This window comes from Lepisosteus platostomus, chromosome 7, assembly GCF_059453375.1.
Source record: "Lepisosteus platostomus isolate fLepPlt1 chromosome 7, fLepPlt1.hap1, whole genome shotgun sequence".
Classification (NCBI taxonomy): Eukaryota; Metazoa; Chordata; class Actinopteri; order Semionotiformes; family Lepisosteidae; genus Lepisosteus; species Lepisosteus platostomus.
The window spans coordinates 251,116-276,860 of NC_142617.1; the positions used below are offsets into that span (position 1 = coordinate 251,116).

Sequence of the window (25,745 nt, forward strand, 5' to 3'; positions counted from 1 at the left end):
TACATGCTAGTAACTCAATAAATCCTAATGTTCTGAGAGCCATTTGCTTAGAAAGCCAAGATTTATCACAAGAATACTTTCAGCTTAAATAGTGTGTTGTATTAAGTCTAGATTACTAATTAATTGCTTTTTTATGAAGGAAATAAATTAAAGTAGGACTGAGATACTTTGACACTGATTTCCTCCCTATGGTCTCTGAAACTCTCAATAATAATATGCTAATTTGAAAATAAGCAAAGAGTGTGCAAGACAGGCAAATAGATAAGAGCACAGATAGAACATAAAAAATATATTTTACATCCACCCATTTTCTAATCACTTTGTTTACTACAGGGTCGGATAGGATCCAGAGCCCATCCCAGCAAGCATGGATGCAAGGCAGGACACACCCCGGACAATATCTTTAGTGCAACGTAAAGACTGTACCAGCCAAGCACAAGCTGAGAATAAGCCCTCTTACTAGTCACATGATTTGAGGGATGCTGTGGTGCTGACTCACAAGACTGTAACCAACACTCAACATGTAACACTGCTCTTACAACTGCCCATCCAAAATAGCATCTCTAGACAAGAGTGCCAGCGGACACCAGAACTAAACTTCTGCTGCTCAGAGAAGCCTCAGCAAAAGCAGAACATGTAAAGAGCTGCATCTCATTCTATAAATCTAGTGAGCTATGCTGGTTTAAGAGCACTAAATTCTCATATCAATACTTCTGAATTGGAAACAAAAATTATGGAAACGTAATGTGCTCCACGGTATATTAAGCAACCAAAACAGTGGCTAATGTCACAGCAAAACAATGTTACGGGAATGTTACTGTTAAAACAGCACAGTGGTCATTCTTTGCTGTATAACTAGAAAACTTTGAACACCTTAAAAATAAATGCACGTCACTGAGATGTACTGTGCATAGTATATGTGAAGATATTCAGGAAAACACAAAACCTGTTAAAAGCATTAATGAGTACTTCTTACAACAACTGCCAAAAAAACCTGACTGAATCAATGTGGTCAGAGTAATGGCCTAAAATGACCAAACTAATGAGCTATTGCAGAGACTATAGCATCCTCCATTCAGACTGTTTCGACTGTGCATGGTTGAAGTCTCAACAACTATTGTACTGGAGAAAAATAAATACAACATTAGGAGAATAAACTACTGAAATTTGTTTTAAAAGTCTTTTACTATTGTTAAGTCTTGGTCTTTAGTGGCAGTTGTCAAAAATTGTGCAGAAATGGTCACTTCGTATTACTCTTGGTCTTCATCTGCTTCAGTACGAAACATAGCAGCACTGCAGCCTCGTAGGATATAGTCCTACCTTGCGCCCTACAGTTCTGGGGTATAGACTGAATTAACATGATCCTTACCAAGAATAAGCATTCTTCTGATAATGGTTAAAACGACAGCATATTAACACTGAATCAACAGTGAAACACAAACCAGAGGACACATGTGGAAGCTACATGAAGGTGCATCTGAACCCAGGAAAAGCAGGCAATTTTCTGAGAGGATTCTGAGACCATGGGACAGCCTCCCCAGCCATGCTGTTGAAGCAGATACCCTGGCTTCTTTAAGAAACATCTGGATCAGCTTGGATCAATTAGTTCCAAACCACCAAAGAGGCTAGATGGGCCATTGTTTGTAACCTCTCTAAAGAGTTAATTACTTTAATGATTCGTAAAGTCAATGAGTCAATGTTATTTCCACATTCGACCTAGATATAGTACCAGTGGAGCCAACTCTGTACACATCACAGTCTTAAAGTGAACTTGGCTTGACCATGTCAGAGGAGCTCATTTTTGTTTAGTTTACCTGTTTATTTTTTACAAGGTGAAGAAGGTGAAGAACAATTATCCATGCAGCAGAAAATGTAAACCCATATCAGTGTAATTTCTCCATAGTCTGTATATACAACTATTCATTCAACTTAAAGCAAGATGTCTTCTACCATACCACATACTTTAAAGTGAGCTACGCTTGATTTGAATCAAATAAGGACTGAAATTCAGTTGTTTCTGCTTGTGGTAATACTTTTGGTTTCTGATTCTGCAGTGTCTTGGTTCTGTGCACTACCACCTGCATGCGAAAAAAGTATCCTATATCCATTTGCATACTCACAAAAGTTAAATGAACTACAGAACAGACTTTCTGAGATTTATGTTAAAGTGTAGCCAAAAAGACTTCTCAGACACACAATATATATGGATCTTCTAGCAGGAGGCTGCTGGTTAAAGAATAATCCCTGTACATGGTTATAGCTTTCTTTTATATGTTTTCTTTCCACTTCTGTAGTTTAATAGCCCACTTTATAGATTTAAATTTAAAAACCTTTAAAAAAAGGCTTAATTAAACCATGATTTCATTAATAAAGGGCTTAAGCAACTGACCCAAATCAAGAATCCAGCTAGAATAGAAAACCACAAGATTCTAGGTTTCCAATGAACACAGAAATCCTATACCACTCCCTCTTGTCTTGTCCCTGTGGCTTGTGTCTGTAATACGTAGGAAACATTAAACAGTACTTAGCCCACAGTGCCTCTTGCTCCAGAACATAATGGCTTATCAATTCTGGGAGCCCATTTGGCTATTTTGCTTTGCCCCTTGCTTGTTGTTCTACTGAAGCAAATACAATAATATTTTCACTTTAGTACTATACATTTAACACAACACCAATCCCCTCCAGGAATATATTAAGCTAACATTGACAGATATTAGTAATAAATCTAACAAATGCACCAAACGCTGTGCATTAACTATATAGAAATGGAAACCAGGAGTAAAGGAATCTGCACACGCTTGCTCGGGTACTACAGTTCAGAAATCACAGCAGGGCAGTGAAGGCTGGAAGAGTTATGTAACTAATTGCGGGCTCAATCCCAGACAGTTGCGTTTACAAGCTTAACTTCTTGATCTCTACCGGGCTTTATTGTAAAATCTGTTTCAAATGATGAGGAGTTACAATGAAACATCACTATTTAATAATCAAACGCCAGGCATGCTACTATTACCATCAGTAACTATACAGTACTGAGGACACGCACAAACTACAGGAGATCTCCATTACGATTGCTACACACAACTAAAAAGACGGTTTTCTGCACGTTTGTGATCAATACCACATTTCTATCCCGACTACATAAACAACAACAGTCACTTTTCAACACCTCTCTTCCGAATCTTGTTTGTTAAACAGAATTATAGGAGGAGATAAGAAAACGATACTTAAACGATAGTAATTAAAAAAAAAACCCGAAAACAAGCCATCTGGCCCTGGCTCTGGCTCGTGTTAGTTATTCGTCAAATTATTGATGAAACTCCAACGCAAGATCCATCCGAGCATTTTAAGATAAAGTGTAGCGATTACGACTATTCTCACTTCCTAGGTATATTTTAGGGTAACTGGGTAATTTGCTTTAGGAATGCAGCAAATTGCACGGCTTTAAAAACGATGAAGGCAAAGCTAATGAATCCTCGACGTCGAATAACCCCGCCTAGCGCCAAAGTAATATTTTCTCCAGTGTTACAGCTCGCCCAGGCAGCGTGGAAGCGCTGTCCTGGAGAAGCCGGAGACTCGACTGGCAGCGGCGCCGGAGACCGTCCACCCTGCCGGGCACTGAGCCACAGCCGCGCCGCTTCTCGGCAGCAGCTCCCCAACACCCACCCTACCTTCTGAGAGTGCTGCTGCAGGACATTCTGCTCCACGGTCATGGCCGGAACACACAACCGAACCAAACTTAACAAGAATATGGCAAGAAAATGAAAAAAAAACCATATAACTAAGATGTCCCCCTGTTTATCAGCGCACTAACGGGAGCCATTGGCAAGGTAGGAGAAAAGTCAACACAAGCCCATCGACACCCAGGCTCTCCGAGATCAGCTAGTTTGGCCTTGACTGGCTGCAATGACGTATAATCAGACAGGCCCACAAACATGGCGTCAGCGACCCCGTGGTGCGTGTGTCAGTTTTTGAAATGTAATCTACAGAAGTGAGAATTTAGCTAAACCTCCGTACCCGGGAAGCGTGATGAATGGAGTAACCTCTATTTAAGTGTTTGCATGATCCGTGCAATTAGGATTCATTTAATATCTAAAAATATTTTGGGGTCTGTAAAAATAATGCCTTAGCCAAGAGTTTGTGTGGTTAACAGTGGGGCAAACATTGTAAGAGTAAAAAAGACAAAAACACCTCTACAGCAATCTTCAGTTTTATGGACGAGTAGAAAATGAATGTTTTTGATTACCAAACTGCTATGCCAAATAAAATATACTCTTGTGAAGTTGAATACCTTCTCAGATTCCTCACCACGAAGAAAGAAACAGAACACTTTTTGAACCTGTTTAATGTAGGTTGTTTCTCAGAGTTCGGTTTTTCTTCGTAACAACATTCAGCCACATTTCCCTTCCACCCCTTCCAAACAGAAAAGAAAGGCTGAGTTGCTATCATGGATTTTATTAAAACTGCAGCTGGACAGTGCAGCCCGTGAGCAGGTTGTATTAGGCTCCAGTTTTGCCTCTTCAGTCTAAAGCAAACAGTTCTGTTAATACTGTGGTGTAAAGATTACAGTCGGGAAGGAAAAGGCACTATACTGTATCAAGGAAGAAACACGCCTCAGAAATGTTCAGAAAGAGTACCAAAGCTGAAATTGTCAAAGAGATGAGTATGGGAGCTGTGACTAGGGTAACTGGACAGAGCACTGCGCCTCCTGCCTCCCAGGGCTTTCTGCAGACCTCCTGCTAGTTCACTGCTGCTTCACAGGCCACTCTGGCCCCCGATTTGGAACACTGCAGCATGGACGCGCCCAGCCGGTCAGCAAGCAAGAAAGGGTTGAGGTGGGAATACTGAAAAAAAAAGTCTCTTTAAGACTTTAAGAGTGGAGGCATGGTGGCTTTAAGAAAATAAAAACAGGGGACCTCAAAGATTTCAATGATTCATTTAAGCAATAGATTATTAAAATCATTCTTATCTGGGATCATGGGTTCCAGAAACAACTAATATTGCGAACAAAACATTTAAAAAACACAGTACATCTTAATTTCCCAGTAAACTAGGAGCTTCATCTAATTCTGTATTAAAGAATCAACATCAAATGTAATTTAAGTATAAACCCTGAACATAAAAGCACCCAAATTTATTACAGGTTTAGTATAAATTATCTTAAAAATACTGGGCCACCTGTCATACTTCAGAGTCCTGGAGACAGACCCACATTCATTTCTAATTTAGATGAGAGCGGTTCAAAACTGGTTTACAGTTGAATTTTGGATGTGGTTTGACTGCCTTTTACATTCCAACTGTGAAAAACAAATAGTAGGTGGTCATTCATATCACTCAAACCACACACTAAAAAGATTTCTACATTACATGAGTGTTCAGCAGGGGATATGCAAGTTGTGTGGGATGCCGCATGTAGCACAGTGGCAGTGGGCTGCAAGATGTGCCGAATCGATTGCTAAAAAGTGTGGTGTGACCTTGTGGGTGAAGGTGCTTGTGTAGGCTTGAGCCTGAACAATAGTTTCTGTGAGGTGGAAATTAGGCTACAAGCTGTAGCACAGCAATTACCAGGAGATTTGGCTGAAGAATTAAAAAATAATAAAATATGAATATACTGTAGGCACAATGGTCAAGAGACTTTTCAGGATTTCAGACATGCATACTATTTTTGTGTAACACAGGGGGATTTGACAGAGACTACTAAATTCAAACAGAAGAATCTCTAATGACATAAAATGCACCTATCACAATGAGCCAATGTTTCACATGAAACACTGGCATTAGGCTGCATTTCCCCAGGCTCTGCAAGGAAATGTCCTCACCGGAGGTGAACTCTCCTGGATGGTCAGAGGAGCATCAGCGTTCAGAATGGAAAAGTCAGATGAAAAGCGGGAGTACTGGAGAACAGAAGCCGTCTCGGCATCCACCTCAACAGCTACACCTTTCTGGAGACAAAATGCTCTCACTACGGTATCAAACAGAACATAGCTCTGCTATAGAGCTGAACTAACCCTGCATGGAAACAAATACGAGCAAATGTTAATTTCATAAGATCAGCTATCCAGTTTCAGTGGCATCATATCAGCAACAAGGCAGTCAGACCAGTCACAGCTATGGGCAGGACAGCTCACTTCTTTCAGTAGTTACTGACAAGGAACTCTGCACTAAAACTCGCTACCTCAAATCTCACTGAACAGATTTTAAGAATGAAAAAATAATTTCCAAATACCACAGAAAATTTTATTCTAGGTTATCACTGTGCATCACCAAATCAGTGAAACATGCTGCACCATGCTTTACACTTGCCTTAATGGATTATTTACAAGTTTACTGGAACAGTAAATCATGGTAAATTGGTTAAAACAAGAGGAGGCCCATCTAATCCATTTTGAAGTTAGTAGTTACTTGATCCCAGGATCTTATCCAATTGTTTCTTGAAAGAAGCCAGGGTTATCAGTTTCAACAACAAGGCTGGGTTGCTTGTTCCATAGCTGCACAACCCAACAATGTCAAAGAGGAGTGGACACTGCTTATTGTTTTCTTTTCATTACAATCTTAATGGAGGGATACACATTGTTTCCCATTCTAATCTGATCAGATGTTTAACTCAGAAACGTGTCCGCACTCAAGGCAGAATTTCTGGAGAACATGCATACTGTACCTTGAAGGTGTGAGAGGCATCAAACACCAGCTGGTCAGGATGGTCAGACACGGTCCCTTGGTATGTCATGATGGCATTTCCATTAGTTCTGTTTTTTGGCAATTTAAAGACACGGTATGTCCCAGATGCATATGTAATATCACCTAAGCAATAAAAAAAGCATTTAATACTGTAAAAGTAAGTAAATTAGCACTCAAATCAATTATGTAATTTCTGGCATTAGTGTAACAGAGAGCCAAAATTTGTCTCTTCCATGGGATAAATTTTCAGCAGAAATAATTTGTTCTATTTAAAAATGGAAAAACAGGAACATATGGACAAAACCTCTGCCTGTTGCTTTTTCTTTGCCTTTTCCAGCTCATAGTTTCTAGTGGCTGAGTGTGGCACAGCCCATGAAGACAAGCTCCAGGAAAACCACTAACAAACACACTGTAGAATATTCAAAACTGGGTCTGTTAAATGCCCCACTGGTTACATAACAGCACCTTTTGAAGAAGATTAATTTCATAACACCAATGTCGTGCAATGAACCTGTTCAAGTTCATTGTCATTATACTCATATACAGGTATATGGTTTAATGAAATGCTATTTAGCTAGCTCTCAGACAATAAGTAATACAAAAAACAACAATACAATTGTATAAGAAAAGAAAGACCGAGACGACAGGCAGTGTGCAAAATCATAATGAGATATTATAATATCAACATAATGAAATAAAGGATAGAAAATTATGGGGAGTGAGCTACTTGAAGTGAGGTAGGGGTAGATTTCAAGATGTGTTTGAGTGTTTGGTAAGACAGAAGGCACTGTAGGTTCAGATCGTAGGCGAGAGAGGCAGGGAGTTTAATAGTTTGATAGTGCGGGGGTAAAAACGGTCTCCGAGTCTGGTAGTCCAGGCCTGAATGCTCTGGTACCGTTTTCCAGATGGTAGAGGCTCAGTCTGTAGCTGGGGTGTATGGGGTCTTTGATGATGCTTAGAGCTTTCCTCAAGCACCGTCTGTCATTTATATCCTGTATGAATGGGAGGGCAACCCCAGTGATTGACTGGGCACCTGCTGTAAGGCTTTGCGGTCAGCAATACTGCAGTTGCCATACCACACTTTGATACAACCTGTCAGTGTGCTTTCTGTAGTGCATCTGTAAAAGTTAGTGAGGATCTGGGGACATATCTTAACCTTCTTCAACTGTCTTAGGAAGTACAGGCGCTGTTGCGTTTTCTCGATCAGACAGGTGGCATTGAGAGACCATGTGAGGTCCTCAGTGATATGGACGCCAAGGAATTTGAAGTTACTGACACTTTCCACTTCAGTCCCGTTGATGTGGATAGGGGCATGTCCATTTTGCAGTTTCTGAAAGTTTCCAGTAAGCCAATTGGTACGGGTCCAGTGTGTTCGGAATGGTGTCCTTAATGTGCCCCATGACCAGCCTCTCGAAGCACTTCATGATGACAGGTGTTAGTGCCACTGGTCGGTAGTCATTAAGACATGTCACTATGGTTTTCTTCGGTATTGGGACGATGGTGGTCTTGAAGCAGGTGTGGACTATGGCTTGGGCCGGATACATATTGATAATGTCTGTGAATACACCCGCCAGTTGATTGGCGCAGGCTCAGAGGATGCGACTGGGTATGCCATCAGGTCCTTCAGCCTTGCGTGTGTTCCAATTCCTACTTACACGTTTTTTCCAAGAGTTCACGGTTACGTATGACAATGTGGCTGGCAGCAACAAGGTAGGGTCTACTGAAGCCTATATCTTTCACCAGTGATATCAGGTCCATCCAGTACAGGGAGCCACCCAGGCCTTCCCCTGCGACAAATCAAACACACTAGTGATTATCCGCCCCCGACCACTGATTTACTGAGAAATACTGACAGCAACTACAGCTGAGAAACTCCTCATCCCGCTTCATTTATGGATCATTTCTCATATCGGAAATTCAAAACAAATTGACTGGAGATGTTTCTGCAGCAAGAATTCCAATTCTCCATAAGGTGTTTAAAATTTGATTCACATTTTTATTTTACAGAGCACCTTCTCAAGGACAGCCTCAGTAAACTGCTAAGTCAGATACAGGAGTGATAATACCATGAATTTCAGGCATCTACAAGAAGCCTACAAACTTAATGTAAAAAATTCCCCACCAGCCCTTGTGTGTTAATTTGGATGTTAAAAAAAACATCAGAAAGCTACAGATATGCATCTTTACATGTATACATACTGTATATAAATATATCAGAAGTTGTGTTTAGAGCAGTGGTTCTCAAACTTTTTGGACCAAGTACCACCCCTAATCCAACCAAAGCATCCAAGTACCACCTACAAGTCATCATCTCATAGGAACCCCAGAAATTATCAATGACCAACATGAGCGCATGTGCACACACTCACACATACATATAATAAATATTATAATAATAAACTTTGTTTGATATATTAAAATGTGGGTTCTCAAAGTGTTTTACAGAAAAAATAAAAAATAAAAAAGCACCATTTCAGTGAGAGGGGTGAGCCTGTTTAGTTGAGCAAAGCAGATGTCAGCGTACTTTTGATATAATCCTTCATTTCAATAATTCTATGAATGACTGTCTTTCGGGGGGAGCAGCAGGTCGAGCTGTTCAGCAGCTTTTTCTCCACACATAATAGCGTGGGGCTTACCTGCTTTAGCAATCCGCAAGCGTGCATTTTTCCAGGTTTCCGTTTTTATTTCAGTGTTTATTTTAAGTATTTATTTCATGCGCATGGGAGAGAAACACAGAGACGCTCGGTGTATTTTTCTCAAATTAACTTAGAACAGTTCTTAAATATTTTTCTGTTATTTTTCACGCTTTCCTGTGCTCACAAGATTACCAGCGTTCATAGCACGCATTTCTATGCATTCCTGTGTTTACAACGTTGGCATTGTTCCAAAATCACGCACATTCTCCTTTCTCCCTATTTGCTGGAGATACAGTAGCTTTTTTAAATACAATTGGTCACTTGCGTCCGTAGCACGCATTCCTATAGAGTGGTATAGAATTACAGAGTATCTCTTGTGTCCACTGAAGTACTAGCGCGCACTGTATCGTAGTACGTAGGCTGCGTATTCGACACGTATAAAAATACAAAATATGAAAACCCGTCCCGATTTTTTCAGCGCACACAACACAATTCCAGGGTCATTTGGCGTACCATCTGGCGGCACGCCACGTACCACTGCCGGTACGCGTACCACAGTTTGAGAACCACTGGTTTAGAGGATCGAAGGAATAGGAGTCTGAAGGGTTTATAGATTGTCGTCTCCTTGAGAAAAACCTGGGTGATAGTTATTGAAATAAATGTACCAGCTGATAGAGGGAAAGTGCATTTTTTAAAATTCAATCTTTAAATTATTAGTCATTAATTTAAATGACTAATAACTAAATGATTTCCAGTAATAGATATGAACAGATGAATTATTCAATACCTGTGAATTAAAATAGACTGATTTTTAATCATTCAAATGGTACGTTTACCCCAAAGAACTTCATCTTGCTTTACATTTTCAGGAACGGTCTTGCTAGCATACATGTCACTGAAGTACAGTTCGCCCCCTTCCTGCAACAGAAGGAATTATTTTTTAGCCATTATATAGTGCATGAGAGCAATACGACTTCATAAGTAACTTCTACTCTGACTAAGTATGGTAAGAGCTCTGATCTCATGTTATGTTTGATGGGCACTAATGCAGTCATACAGTGCTGGATGGGAAGGGCATTATGGGCTTTCCAGGAGCAGCAGTGAGGAGCTCCAACATCCCATGTGCACCTTCATGCGGCAATACCAGCTGAACCCATTACTGCTTCCTGCTAATCACAGTCCTTACACCTTACAATAGGAGTTCAACATTCAGGGAATGTACAGGAAGACAAAGAATACTGTCCGCCTGGCCTGCGAACTAATGAGGGAAAAATAAGTGCTCCTGTCTCATATAAGGTCCAGCTTTACTCTGGGCTTTTTGCTTTCTTTACAAAAGGTCCATAGAAAATCAGACCCAATAAGAAACAAAGAAAGACCTGAAGGTTTGTTTCATGTGATGCAGTCACCTCCCAGCTCTGAAATGTCACAGCTCCTACATGTGCTTGGATTCACCAGTCGAATCCTGCTCACAGCAGCACTGGGATCCAGGGTTCAGAAGGAGCAGGTACTGCCTGTTCACAGGATCGGAGAGCCCTCCTCCCACCAAGAGGACTAGCGCGCCCACTAGTAGGTGAGGAGTGCTCCCTTCAATCGCGGAGTAGGTCCTGTCACAGACAGGCATGGGTGTGTAATTTCTGGGCTGTAGGGCTCAACTTGCACTCTGAACACATGTCCCTAATTGCTGAGCTCTTTCAAGATACTTAAAATAAATCGCCAAGTTTCACAACGACTGTCGATTTTAAATCTAAGGTTTACATGAATTCCACTGGACAGAAAGGGCCTACCTTGAGAACTCTGTAAGCTTCTTTCAGGACTGCAGCCTTGTCTGGACACAAACATAATACACAGCCTGAACTGGAAAATAAAGGCAAGATAATTATCCTTTGGTTAGCTTTTAATGAAAGTGCAGGTTTAATTAGAATACGGAAGTCACCTAAAGAAAGTAAGTTACATTTCCACAGATTGCTCTTGTAGTGTGCTAATCTATTTTTTTAATTTATTGTTCTACTAAATTAGATACTTTCACTTTATATCCTTCAACAAAGCTTCAGAGATTTAGGCACATTTTGATCCTGCCTTTGTACTCATTGGCTGATATAATACATAACACATAAGCATTGTAAGAATGTCATCAAGGTGATATTTCCATATTCAAGGTTAAATTCAAAACCATAACATTGCCAAATTAAATCATCCTTTACTTACACAAGGACATCAAAATAATCATCCTGGATACCAGCTTGATACAGTTTCTCCACATATCCCTGAACAAACACAGTGTTGGGCTTCTCAAAACCAAACTTTTCTTGATGGTACTGTATGTATTTACGTGATATCAGGATCTAATAATAAAACATATGAAATCTGGTAAAAAGAAAATCACATTTTTCACAAGAAAAAGACAGACTTTGCATGTCTATGTAAAAATTATAACACTACTGTAGAATATTTGAATCCATTAACAAATGTGCTTTATTAGTAGTTAATTATACACTGTTGGATAACTCCATAGAAAGATGCACTCTATGATTGTGCTTTATAATGCTTTATGCTTTATAATAGCATATTCATTTGTGGTGCCACCCAAACCAATACTTAACATCTGGACAAGCATACACCTCACCTACAACACCAAACAACCAGATAACTTCTGAAGCATAAAAATACTTGACAGAGGTTGCAAATGAGGGGTAGGCATTTGGTCCATTAAGCTCATTTGGTTGTTCAGGAGTTAACTTTCCAAATTTCATCTGGCGATTTCTTAAAGTAACTTGGAGTATGTTCCTCATCCACCCTTGGAGTATTTTTTGTTCCGAGTGAATTCCCTTGTGCTTTTTAAGGGTACAGGGGAAGTCAATGTCTACAGGCCAGAGTAGAATGGCGAGGACAAGACGAACACAACAGTCTAACCATGGTGTGATTACTTGGTTACAGTGAAAAAGTAATAGTAGTGTGGTAGTGTGGGAAACTACACGTTAACACATGAACCACTCTGACACTAGATGTAACTACACTCCAGGTTTGTTTTTCCTGTCTTTTTTGATGGATTCAACCACAAAGAAAGAGGCTTTACAAAAGATAAAATAGGTGATGACAGCCACACTATTTACAAGCGTCTTTAAAAAGCTATTTTGAGAGCTCTCTTGCCACTGCTTACCACCATGTCTACCTCAGGCAATCTGTTGCACACCCTCCCCCAGCTCAGCCCAGCAGGACGAACCACAGGCAGCCATGAGCCATGAGACAAGGCCCCAGCAGGTGGGAGAGCAGGATGAACAGACTGCAGGGATTACCTCTCCCTGCAGAAGATCAACATTTCAAACATCTCCCTTCTTTTCCACACGGTTTCTGTTCAGTGAGCTGCTGATGGCCAGCACTGATAAAGCTTTTTCTACAGCAGGGAGCAGGTTACCAACACCTTCTCTTGTAAAAATGTGTCAACAATTAGAATTCCCCTATTATCTAGTAAATTACTTTTTTTTCAGGTCTTTTGTTGTTTAACTACTAAGAAATGCTTTGCCACTCAAGTGTTCTTGAGTTGTGCTTCCAGCTCAGTATATACTTTCGTTAGTCACTGAACATTCAGTTTTAATGCAATCTTGTGATTATCTTCCTTCTTATTTTCTTTTTTTAAACCTTTTAGGTTTAATTTTCCTAAAATTTGGACTTCATTGCAATAAAAATGAATTCACTTAGTCTTTATCTTATTTCACTGTTTACAAGCTCTGCTTCACGACCATATCTGCATTATGATGGCTATATATTAAGATTCCTATACTCAGTCTTAAACTCTTAGAATATTTCTAAGCTTAACCCATATACATTATAGAAGGTCTTGCTTCAGTCTCCTAGACTGCAGGTTGTTTTTTGATGTACAATCTGACACCACTACTGCTTCTGTCCTTCCCGTCACTGACTCATTCATTTTATATCTGGCCTCTTCCTCCTTCTCTAGCCAACACTGTTTTTGCCAAGGTCATACTTGCCTACAACAATGCAGAAGCCTTTAGTTGTTGCATTTTATTTATTAAGCTTTAAGAATTTAAGTATAAAAATTAAAGCCGTTTTAAGGTTGTTCTAAGTGTTGCTCTGAGCTTTCCTGATCCTACTCAAATTAGACTACTGTGAGCTCCCTGGCCTCCAGATGCCTGGCTAAAAACTCCACCTATTGTATCCTAACATTTCCTCATACAGCAACAACTACCTACTCCCCAATCATGCGACACCATGAAAACCGTTCCTTTTTTTTTACCTTACCAATGTATTTGATGTCAGTACTATTTTCAGGCTGTCACAAAATCAATAAAGCATGACAGAATATTAAGATTCCTATAGGGTTCTGTTTTTGTCCCACAAATGGTCAATTCTTAATTTAAAATTTAAATCTGAAGGAGTCAAAAGGTAATGTAGTTAACTTGACTGAGAAGTGGTTTATCATTTCAAGGGCTAACATAAGCAGTGGTGTGATGCACGGATCCATTTTAGGCCCAATGCCTAAATCTAACATATACCAATGCCAGCGATTCTGGACAATTAAGTAGGCTGGTTATAGTTGCAGATAATACAAAAATATTGGGAGTGGCAAAGTATACATATCAAAAGTATTGACATGTACAGCATAAAGTGATCACCCCAGGGGACTACTTTAGAATTCCACATCAGTAAACTAATGATTCATTTAGTGGTGCGAACAGGAACATGTCTTTACACTAAGTCTTGTGGGTATCCGTCACCGATTGCCAAGCAGAAAGCCCGAGACGAAAACCTCAGCGGCTTCTTCAAGAAACAGACAGATCACTCCATGAACAGATAAGATGGACCAAATGGCTTCCCCTCATTGGTCACTTGTCTTATGTTCTTAGGAACCAGCGCCGTGTACCAGCTCCTGCGTCATGTCGACACCTATGACAAGGCCAGCGCCTCCCACCAGCTTGCTGAGGATGTAGCAGTCTCTTCCAGACCCACTTCCCAGGTCGAGAATGTTGCACCCCTCCAGCTTCTCTGGGAAGATGAGCCCACAGCCAAAATACCTGCGTGATCACAGCATAGATCAAAATTGAATTCTCTTTACGCCATGATCACACAATGAAGACATTACTGTGATGCAGTTCTCCCCCCGACAAGAACAAATGTTTCTACAGCAAGGTTCCCGATTTCAAGGAGGATAGTCACTGTCAGCATTTTCCAGTTGCCAATACAAGAAGAGACACATGGAGGTGTGTGCAGCATTTTGAAAAATTAATCAGATTAGTATTTTAAATTGTGCCCATCTTGGATAGCTATAGCTAACCTAGTCGCCATAAAATTAAAGTCAGTTAACCAAATTTAATAAGGTTCCATTGTAAACAAATATACGCTGGTGTAGTGGCTCTGTGGCTCAGGAAGGCTGGAAGGTTGCTGGTTCGTATCCTGCGGCCAGCAGAGGAATCCTAATCCATTTGGTCTCTGAGCAAGGCCCTTAAACCCCAACTGCTCCAGGGGCGCCGTATAAATAGCGGATCCTGTGCTCCGAGTCCAAGCTTCTCTCCCGGTCTGTGCGTCTCATGGAAAGCAAGTTGGGGTATGCGAAAAGACAAATTACTAATGCAAGAAACTGTATATGGCCAATAAAGTGATCTTATACAAATACACTATTTCCATACATACTCCAGATGTGCAATTTGTGTGGAGAGATATTCAGCTATGTGGTGAAAAAGTAATGAAATCTACTTAGAAAAGAAGGTACAAGAATACTTTATTCAGATTTTTTTTTTTAAAACCAGGAGCCTACACAAAGACGCAATTCTTTGTTGCCATGGCTGAAGGCCAGTGGCCAAGTATACAGCATCAAAGGACATATGTAAGGAATCAAAATGGATTACTGTCACTGCGAGACCAATCTGCTGTTAAAAGTCATTTCCGTTATATCACCTGTACGACAAGGAGTGATGCAGCCCATGGGTCTCGCTCGAATGAGCATCCAGAGAGGCCAGTAAACCTACCTCTCACGAACATCAGGATGGACCAGCTTGAGGGCCTCAAGGACACTCTTGGGCACGGGACAGCTGGGCAGGGCACAGTTGGCGTTGGTCTGCAAGTCCCTGGACTTCTCCAAACGACACCCATAGTATTTCTCAAGGAAAGGAGCAACAGACAAGAAAACAATCAATTAAAAAATACAGATCCTGACAGTCTGCACACAAAGGGTAGAAACAGGACATTAAATAAATCCACAATCATTGATCGCAGACTGCTGAGAGGCTTCAATCAAACAGCCACTTTTGAACAGTGCATCACAGTCTATACACTGATACATCACTGCAACCGTGTTCATTTAAAAAAAAAAAAAAAACAGTCTGATCTTCACCATGCTAATCAATTATAACTAAATAACATGAAGATAAAAACATAAATGTTAGAAATTTAAGTAATGATCTACAATTTTCACTCTAAATTCAAAGTATTATGTTCACTCAGTCTTGATCTTATTTTAGGATTAGGTTAGAATCCACTCAGGCAGTTAAGGATTAAGTACTGCATCACCTTGGAGAACAGGAGTGACCAGTAAACAGCACAGGCCTACCTGCACCTTCTCATGTACAGGTGTTGCCATGCTGAGACGAGGCGTGGGGGTCCCAGAATCAGGAAGTTAAAAACGGAGAAGCACTTGGTGACAATCCTGCAAAAAGGAAACAGTCCAGTTTCCCCACAACATCCTGCATGGTAGACACATCATGGAAGGGTAGCTGCACTTTCTGCCCGCTGGCGCCAATTCTTGGGGATTATTCTGGGATTGCTGGTGTTCCTGGAGTAGCAGCAAGGGCTGCATTATTTTTATTAATTTATTCTTAGAAGTCCTCTAAAATTATGTTTTCAGTTGGACTTACTTGGGATGAAATGCAAAGGAATCTGAATTTCTGAATCCAACATGCCCTTACTTTCCCGTACTCTGCAGGGTTACTATATTACCTTGATAACTAGCAGCTTTTCATGTGATGTTGGAGTATAGTCCTACTCCAGATGTGGCAACAGCTACCAGAAGCGGTTCCGCAGAATCATTCTTTGGGAACTGGGCTAATTAAACAAACTGTGAGTTTGGCAATATGGCTGTCTGTTACCTGTCAAGACTAAAACATTTCCTATTCAGTATAGCCCATTAGAATACAATGTTGAAAACATATCAAGCGTCTGCATTTCACAAAGCTCGAAAGGCCACAATTAGCCCACACACAATACAAAATAATTGTAACGCATATGGCCGACAGGTACTGTGTAAGAGCCGGCTTACCAGAGCAGTAACGTCAGTAACAATGTCAGTGAATTATTTCCCCCATTTGGGTTTTTAGAAGTTACTTGTAATGTGTAATGCATCCTAAAATGTAAGTGTAAGGTTTCACATAAGTCACAAGTAACTAGAGATTCACAGCAAAAATACGCAGTTTTACCGTTTTACAGACCAGCACAATTCTGCATCACATATTGATACAGTGTATTAGATCACACCTGTATTTACCTCCTTACTGTTCGGTCTTCAGACTTTGAAGGCGTTTGCACAGTATGAGTATTTACCCGTCACTACGAAAGATGAATGTCTAGGTTTATGAACTCAACCCGCCACGATCGTCAAAGTTGGGTTTCAGCTCCTTGCTCAGTGCCCGTTTGCTGAATCAGCTAAGGACGTTCTTGATGTGTAAAGATAACGCTGCCCTGTAAAAACAAAACATCACAACGCACACAACAATTCATTTCCATCCCAGTACGACAAACCAGTCGCTCTTAATGGTTTGGATAACGCATATGATCACCGTCCAACCCTCTTTGTCTAAAAATACGTCAACTAAACAAGGATTTATGACGGGTGAAAATACACGTAATTTACAACGTCAATTCTTAGCGCTTAAATCAGAAGCATGCAGCCCTTTCTTCAGTAAAAGCAAAAGCACGGGACGCTGAAAAAGCAAATAAACAAGGAATGATTCCTATGGACTTGTTAGGAGCAGGAATGAAGCGACCCAGCTTTGTTGCTATATCTCGCTTTTCAGTCCAGGCAAAATGCAGCTCTACAGGCAAGCTTGGGCCCCAATTAAGCACTGCCTTTCGGCCTTTTGACCGTGGGACAAAGTGTTCGAGTTCTCCAACACCTGAACTGAATTTCAACCCGAATTGCAACACAAATTTCTTTCCGGCAAACTACGCAAGTTATAATAGCATAGTAGCGTGTAATCATACCGAGTACACTTTTAAAAAAACAGGCTTCTTCTCTCTGCACACTGCTAAAAATACATCCCCGTGTCAGAGTCCCCATTCCACGCGTTCTCGGTATTTTATCCAATGTTTTAGAACGAGGCTGAAGTTGGCTTCTTATTCTTGTTTACGAAGGACTATACTGAGCTCATTTATTACGCCTTGTGGATTATTCTCTACACACACCGGCGTTGATTTAATTAAGCCACGATTCGAAAGACAAATGGTAGATTTGTTCAGTTCTTGCTTTCCTAATCCAAGTGCTTTGGACAAATTCACGGATTAGACATTTGCTTTGGTTTGTAGGGTATTTTCATTAAAAGGTGTTCCTGTCTTGCTAAATTTTAGACGTTTTCCGCCAAAGGAAGAGCATTACTCACAGTGCTGCAATCCGCTTTCTGAAAGCTGTGTGAAGCATTGCAAGTTTTTTTTTTCCTTCAGAAGAGTATCAAATTAAGATAGTGGTTAATGTTTTACGAACACTGCCCATGGAAAAATGTGGGAGTGCTTCTCTCAAGTAGGATATAAATTCTCACAAAGGTAAACCAGTCCACAAAAATTATGTATTTGAAATAAAAAAAGTTAATTTAGGGTCATGATAACTACGTCAATCACGCTATCATATGAAAACATCTTTATCAGTAGAAATAGGCAAAAACAGTATCAAAGTAAACATTGTTTTACTGCTATAAACATAATTTATTATCCTCGGTGGCTGGAAGGTTGCCGGTTCGTATCCCACGGCCGGCAGAGGAATCCTCCTCCGTTGGGCCCCTGAGCAAGGCCCTTCACCCCAACTGCTCCAGGGGTGCTGTGTAAATGGCTGACCCTGTGCTCTGACCCTAAGCTTCTCTCCCTGTCTGTGTGTCTCATGGAGAGTAAGGTGGTGTATGCGAAAAGACAAATTCCTAATACAAGAAATTGTAAATGGCCAATAAAGTGATCTTATCTTATCCTACATCAGCTCATCAGCTGCTCAGACATCTGTCTCCACAGACGCACTACCCACTGTGTCCGAAACAGGGCAGATCTCGCCCACCGGGAACATTTCATTCTGCTGATGTTGAACATTGGATTTCGAAGTAGAATTTTAAGGTACATTTACCCTTCAACTTTAGGTTTACAAAATATTTCTTTACAAAAATTACCATTACTTTCAAGTAATAGCGCAATTGCAACCCATTGTCCAGCAGTGGGCAGCGTTGTTCCACAACAACCCGTACTTGAGCGCCTGCTGCTACAGTCATGTGGAACTTGGAAGGCGCTGTGCCGCGCTCCTCGAGTTTCAAATATCATTTTTAAACTGTGACTTCAGATGTACGATCAGGGAACAACGTCAGCATGCATTGGCTGCAAAGCAGCGAGTAGTTATTTCCACGCTGAACAACAGAAAAGCGAACCACAGCGACCGGCTGTCGTGCCTTGTTCAGGTGTGACGGAAGGAGCCCCAGCACACACGGGTCCAAAGGAGTTACTGAGAATAGCTCGGAGCTCAAGTGCCTACATAATAGTAATGTTCCTCAGGGCATTTGGATCATGTGATGGTCTAAGGAGGGATTGTTCAGCAGCACACAAGTGCTGGGAAACCATGTATTTTTCACTTTCTGTTCATAATGAACAATTATTTCCAAAATAGCAAAAGAGCGAGTTTCTTTTTCTGTCCATTTACACACTCTCCCTCTCTGTTCTGGCTTGCACATCCTTCTATAGAAACCTTAGCATGTGCATCTCTCATTGCAGTCAATGGCCACAATACACTCAGTGACCACAGGTGAATCTGTTCTGTCCCGAGTCCTTTTGTCGGGCGCCATCTAGTGGCATCTTGACTGTAATTACAAACCCCTTCCAACCTTGGAGATCTTCTGCACTTTGCTGTTTTTTTAAACCTTCGTAGTAAAATTTAGTTTTAGATGAAGAAGAACACTCATTATTTTACACAACAATAATTCCTTTTTAATACACCCCACTGAACATATACTTAAAAGTAAAACTTTTTATGTTACTGGCAGTTGGTGGAACACAAGTCCTTAAAATTAGTTTACTTCATTCTTCATCACTTTAATCAGCTTCCCTAGCGAAGAGTACAATAAGAGCGCACTGTTCATAGTCATTGAGCCTAAGACCTTTACCTATTTTATATGGGTCTTCTGAAGACCTTTCTGTAAACTATTGTGCATTTCTGCTTATCAAGCAGTTATAACTTGTTGCGCTGTTTATGCGATTTATTTTTCAAATGTATGATAATAATAATAATTGCTTATTGGACACTCCACTCAAAGCACTTTACAGGTAATGGGGACTCCCCTCCACCACCACCAATGTGCAGCATCCACCTGGATGATGCAACGACAGCCATAGTGCGCCAGAACGCTCACCACACATCAGCTATTAGTGGGGAGGAGAGCAGAGTAATGAAGCCAATTCATAGATGGGGATTATTAGGAGGCCATGATTCATAAGGGCCAATGGGAAATTTGGCCAGGACACCGGGATTATACCCCCACTCTTTTCAAGAAACGCTCTGGGATTTTTAATGACCACAGAGAGTCAGGACATCTCATCTGAAGGACGGCGCCTGTTTACAGTATAGTGTCCCTGTCATATATAGTAATATTTGTAACACTGTCTACCAGCTGCTTGCATAATAAACCCCTCCACCTCACTGTTAGAGACGTAACCTAATTTCAGTCAGTGACTACAGACTGGCAGGGATTATCAAATGTAATGTCTTTAATTACAACTACAATTCTCTGGGTCGCATGTCCCAGCTGCGAGCTATTTTGTGCTTCATTTATTTATACAAGAACTGAACATTTTGTTTTATGTCATGGGTAAAAACTAACACAATAATACACAATAGTACTCTTAGCAGCAGTGACAAACATTTTTTCGCTGAATGGAGAATGCCTAACTGGGCTTTCTACAGCTCCACCTCCTGCTTTCAATTCCTCTTGTTCTGACCCAGAAAAACAACAGTTCAAAGAAATAATGAGAAAAACCAAACTCTCATAAACATTTTAGTGAGTCATGCATGTGGGCCAAGAGAAGAGACTACATTCTTCTTGTAAGATGAATCCTGTAAAAAAGCAAGACAGAAACAGGAAGCACATCTCTGGCCTTTCCATCGCAGGTGCCTCCAATCCCAAATATCTTCTAGTAGCCTCCCTAGTGCACATTGCTGTAAGGTCACAAATACCTCTGTATTGTTCTGCCACTGGTCTTACTGTCACAATGTGCAAAATGTGCTTCTGACAACTGGACAGGATTCCATTTAATTAACACACTGTTTAATCAACAATTGTGTCACACCTTTTTAATTGAAAATATTAACTTAATTAAATATTTCATAATTTGCAATAAGGAATTCATGACAAAGTAGAAAAATACACACCCAGGCCTTTAACTGAAAAGAACAACTGATAATAAAAACAGCATTACAGATTTTTTCTGAAATCTGGTCTAGCTTCTGAGGAATGATAGATTCATATAGAACATGACAAACTTTTCACATCATCAATACAGAACATTACTAAAGACAAAACCTTAGGTAACATTCATGTGTTATTCCCGCACTCCTATCACTCAAACTACACATTTGATGTAACCAAAACCTATTTCTTATTTTTTAATTATTTCTTAACCATTTGATATCAACTGCTAATCTAATAACTGCTTGCTGGAAATCTAGAAATGAACAGAGTTTAGGGCACCTTTTGTCGACTTTACTCATTCATTGAAAAATGAAACGTTTTAGCATTTTAGAGCAAAGGAAAAAAACCTTCAGATACAGCCAAACTAAACAGCTGTTGTGGGAACAATGAGTGAAGTAGACTAAGAGTGAAAGGTATTTGTACAGTTAAAGTGTTTTCACCCATCAACTTCAGCTTAACTGCTGTCAATAGGAGATGGCAAGACGTTCTGCAATGAATACCATCATTGTGACTCCGCTCTCTGCTTACAGCTCCATGCTTGACATTGTGCAGATGAAGCCATGCCCTGGTTCTGGCCCCAGTGTCTGCCAGGGTCCTAACAAAGCTGCAGCCTGCTTGGGCTGGTTAAATATGTCAACTTTCACCTTGTTACACGCAAATAGCTTTGGGTCAAATAGTAAAGAGTTCCTTTATCCAGAATGAAATCTGAATTGTCATCAGAATTGCAGAGTGTTTTTATTAACTCACTGGTTAGATTCCATTAAAAACATGTAAGAATAGTTACAAATGAGAGCAGGCCATTCAGTTAATCTAGCCCATTTATTAGCTAGAAAGTAAGACCCATTCTTGGTTTTAAATGCAGTTCAATATCGTTCCTGCTTGTGCCCTCTGGTTCCTTTTTAACTGTTCTGAAGAAGTTCAGAGGGTCGACCTTGTCAGTGCGTTTGAGGATTTTAAATACTTCTGTCAGGTCCCCTCATGTGCTTCTCTGTTCGATAGAAATAAAGGTTCAGTTCCTTCAGCCAATGTAGGACAATCGCTAAAATCCTAGAATGTAGCTGGTTGCTCTTCTCTGGACTGATCCCAGAGCAGCAATGTCTGTTATAAACGTGACAGTCATCTCGAACTTTACGCACGGGTTAGGGATGTTAAGTAACGCGTTAAGCCAAATTTGCGTATAGCCAAATTTAACTTTATAACCCTTATAAAAAATCAGACTAACCTCTTGTGGGAATTGAAAATATTAAATATAAGTATAAAAAACAGTAAATAAAAGTAAACGAAACGCCTGTATAAGCTCACCAACTAGCTCTTGTGGGCGTGCTTGAAGATGTTTTCAGGGAATAAATCATCATTTCAATATTCTTTTTATTACGCCGACAGCGTAAACCCGGGATTGTGTTGAGAGCACGTTAAATTGTGAGTCGACCGTATTCTGAATACGGTTATGCTAGTATATTGTATAATTTCAACATAACATTCCTGTATTTAAATTCTGCAGTCTGAATTATATGTGGTAACATTTTGTCTTCCTCCTTTATTGCTTCCCCACACCGTCTAGAAGATACAAATTACCAACATAAGCATCTATTTGAATACTCACCCTGTTCTTGTATTCTCTGTTTTCTATCAACCAATTCTCAAACTAAATACATACATTTCCCTGAATGCATAATGCTTATAATTTGAAAATTCACAATTTATGGGGATCTTTATCAAAAGCCTCCTGAAACCTTTATTACACCACATTATATACTCTATGCATGTCCATTTTTGTCCTTGCTTGTTCAAAGAACACAAATAATATCTAGCTTCTCTAAATCAATGTTAACTGTTTTCCTAGGATCATATTTCAGTACAGTTAATCCTGAAGTATAGTTTTTAATTATAGTGAAAATTATAGTTTCAATAAAATAAGTCAAACTTAATTGGTCTATAATTACTTGGTCCGGTTTGGACACTCTTTTTAGAAAGGGCACTAGATTAGCAAAATATGTGTAGTTTTCCAAGTGGCAAGTAGCAATATTTGGATGAATACTGAAGTTTATTCCTAAATAATTAAGGATCATTTGATAATAATCTAAGGCAAATCCTTTAACTACAGATTGAGCTTGTATGTGTATGTACAGAATTGTCTTAATATGCAAATCAGATGGAAACAATAACATGTTTTGTGGCTTTGGTGAACCATGTCAAGGACAATACTATTAACATGTCATGAGAAGATCACCGTGGTAAACTTCCCAAAGGTTTACGAAGATTTGTCTTTCCACCTTTTAAAGCAGTATGGTGTGACAAAAATAGAGTTAGTCATGTGAATGATGTCTGGAAACGTCTACCTGGACTGCAGGTGAACGGAATGAAATGTTGTAGCTAAGACGTACAACACAGATGCATCTTCTTGCTACCTGCAGACTTTCAGACAGTTTGGATGTGGTGAGGATCCAATTTACTTACTCTTGTGCTTCAGTGAGATTATGGACACCTACAGTAAAGTTCATGGCAGGTTTGAAGAAGGTCTGCCTGAAGTTTACAGAAAACGTAAAAACCACACAGACAGGAACCCTTGACTGGATTCAGTGTTAAGCACCAAGCCACTATGCTGCCTTTGAAGGGGAGCAGACAGTATAAATTCCTCCTAAAGTATTGTGCAAATCAAGGTTCTGTTCTGAATTTCCAAAAGAGTCCCCTAATTCAATTTTCAGCACTTGGAATACAAGTGAACCATCAAATTCTATACAGCGCTAAGCTCCTGGCCATTAGGGTTGACCAGGAGATTCAAGGCAATAGCTGCATGTTTTCTTTCCTTTGTTGAAAAAAATGTAGACAAAAAGAGGATTGTTGAGTTTAAAACTTAGCCTAGTTTTAACCTTGTGACTGATTAGTTCAACGTTTTTTGCAGCTGAAGGAAGTGAGGGGTTATTTGCAGTTCAAGTCTGATAAACATCTACTGAAGGAAAAGTTCACGGAGGGATGAAAGGTTACTGGAAGTTTAAGGAAAGGGTAGCTGCTGAAAGATCAAATAAAGTGGAAGTCAGAAAGGGGGGAAGTGTACAGTTCCAAAAAACAACCACAGACAAGTTGTTACTGTTCTCCCAGCATACACATGCTCCCTCATTCCTGTGCAAAGCAAGTTCTAATTTAACCTTTGTGCTGCTGAGCTTCTGTCCTGAGAGAGGTATCATCCCAATCAAGAGCAAACCGAAAGCACATTGAACTTGAATTGCGTTTACATTTATTAATGATGAAGATGTCGGGAGACAAGGGTCTTTAGAAAGGGCCTCCTTTCAAGGCTGTGAGGATCTCAGGGCCACTGGCTTTAGTACAAAAACTGAATAAACTATAATGAATAGACATAAATTGGGTTGTTGTAAAGAAGAAGATTGTAAACATTCCAACAGATTTACATTGTCACAAAATAACTTGCTGTAGCCCTCTAGCACAGAGAAGCGTCCAGTATATGATTAGATAGACACTTGTCCTCTGCGGGCTCAGGGGTGTGGCTGAACTGATGGGACTGCTGTCATGTCAGTACACCCTGTTCCTACTGGATTGTGCAAGTTCCCTTTCTGTAAAACGAATTACACACAATTTATTTTTATATTCAAATATTAATCTCTAATCCTATCCTTTTGCAATTATTTTATTAATTACAAATTCTTTTATTACGATAGATTTTGGTAGTTTTCATATGCCTTGACTAATTTTTCATTGTCTTGATTAAAAAAATCAATCTAAATATAAACACAAGGTTCTTATAAGGAGAATGGGTTAGCAAAGTTCAAGTAAATTCCTTTTGTGATAGTAATGTATTGTTGGAATATTCTCATTTCTGTCCTCTTGTGACTTCCTCATGCTCTCTGTGATTTTTGGTAGACAATGAAAGGTTTTTTTTTTCTTCTCCTGAGTTCATTATAGAAATACAAATGACTTGAAAATGGTACATCATTGTGTTTCAGGTGGTACTTGAGCTTCTAATAAGTGGGTATTTTTCTGTTATGTGAAGAAAAGATTATATAAAAATCTATTCTACCATTTGAGAGTGGTTAATACTGATTTTGTACAATTTAAAAAGTTTTTTGTATTGTTTTAATCAGCTTTGGAACATGACCCGATGTCATAGGACCTTACTTTCAAGAGTTCACATAAATGCCCAAGTCGCATAAATATTGTTATTATTGTTTGGGATACCACTCATCACCATTTTTAAAGTTATTATTGAAATTGCATTCCATAGTTAAATTTGTCATGATGAATAATTCTTAACAACATTTCTTTTAAAAACAACTTGCCTAAGTTGAAGTGCTCCATGTGGCCGGTATACATAATTTTCACCAAAGAATAAACTGTATTAAAACAGTCCCTAGGAAACACAAATCCATTGCATTGCAGGAGAAAATTGTCTCATGTTCGGTTAGATATAAAATGTGATCATGTTATTTAATTAAGAGTACTGTGATGTGACTGTTACTATCACTATTCTCAGACTCCCCAGGTGTCTGGAGCTCCCCTTTACAATCCCCACCAGGGGCACTGCCAGTGGAGGAAGAGACTGAATCTCCACCGCTGACATTCATAAACACCCCCACCATTCACATTTAAATGTGAGAACAGAAGGTGCACAGAGGGTTTTTACATACAGACTTGTGGGTGTCTGGAACAATCTACACAGCCCTGTTGTCAAAGCCGATATCATCGCCTGCTTTAAGAAACAGCTGGATGAGTTTCATTGGTCAATTAGCTAATAAAGGAATGGACTAGATGTGCTGAATGGTTTTCC

The 25,745-nt window shown here is 39.9% G+C and overlaps 2 protein-coding genes and 1 long non-coding RNA gene across 16 annotated transcripts in view; 1 reads left to right on the plus strand and 2 right to left on the minus strand.

Moving 5' to 3' along the window:
* Positions 1-3,892, minus strand: part of usp25 (ubiquitin specific peptidase 25) — a 34,381-nt gene extending 30,489 nt beyond the window's left edge. For 3 of the 7 annotated variants that reach the window (XM_088638314.1, XM_088638313.1, XM_088638311.1), the window contains exon 1: positions 3,669-3,892. In XM_088638314.1, the coding sequence (XP_088494440.1) occupies positions 3,669-3,710 (42 nt within the window). In that variant the 5' untranslated portion in view covers positions 3,711-3,892. The remainder of the gene's footprint in view (positions 1-3,668) is intronic. The other 4 variants (XM_088638318.1, XM_088638312.1, XM_088638315.1 and 1 more) reach the window with 2 other exon arrangements.
* Positions 495-4,285, plus strand: LOC148657700 (uncharacterized). Its single transcript, XR_015939969.1, has 2 exons — positions 495-636; positions 3,521-4,285. It is a non-coding gene; the product is annotated as an uncharacterized LOC148657700 (long non-coding RNA).
* Positions 4,286-4,436: 151 nt separating this feature from the next.
* LOC148657701 (arsenite methyltransferase) overlaps positions 4,437-25,745 on the minus strand; it is a 64,560-nt gene continuing 43,251 nt past the window's right edge. Inside the window, exons 1-13 of one of the 8 annotated variants that reach the window (XR_015939967.1) lie at positions 17,915-18,022; positions 16,860-16,997; positions 15,874-15,969; positions 15,293-15,423; positions 14,191-14,341; positions 11,517-11,653; positions 11,096-11,165; positions 10,148-10,229; positions 8,331-8,462; positions 6,656-6,798; positions 5,817-5,939; positions 5,176-5,294; positions 4,437-4,841 (exon numbers count right to left, since the gene is read on the minus strand). Coding sequence is in view for 7 of the 8 variants with exons in the window: in XM_088638335.1 (XP_088494461.1) it covers positions 4,737-4,841; positions 5,817-5,939; positions 6,656-6,798; positions 8,331-8,462; positions 10,148-10,229; positions 11,096-11,165; positions 11,517-11,653; positions 14,191-14,341; positions 15,293-15,423; positions 15,874-15,903 (1,104 nt within the window). In the remaining variant the exon portion in view is untranslated. Of the gene's footprint in view, positions 4,842-5,175; positions 5,295-5,816; positions 5,940-6,655; positions 6,799-8,330; positions 8,463-10,147; positions 10,230-11,095; positions 11,166-11,516; positions 11,654-14,190; positions 14,342-15,292; positions 15,424-15,873; positions 15,970-16,259; positions 16,418-16,803; positions 16,827-16,859; positions 17,483-17,519; positions 17,669-17,914; positions 18,023-25,745 lie in introns of those variants that run through there. The other 7 variants (XM_088638335.1, XM_088638334.1, XM_088638329.1 and 4 more) reach the window with 7 other exon arrangements.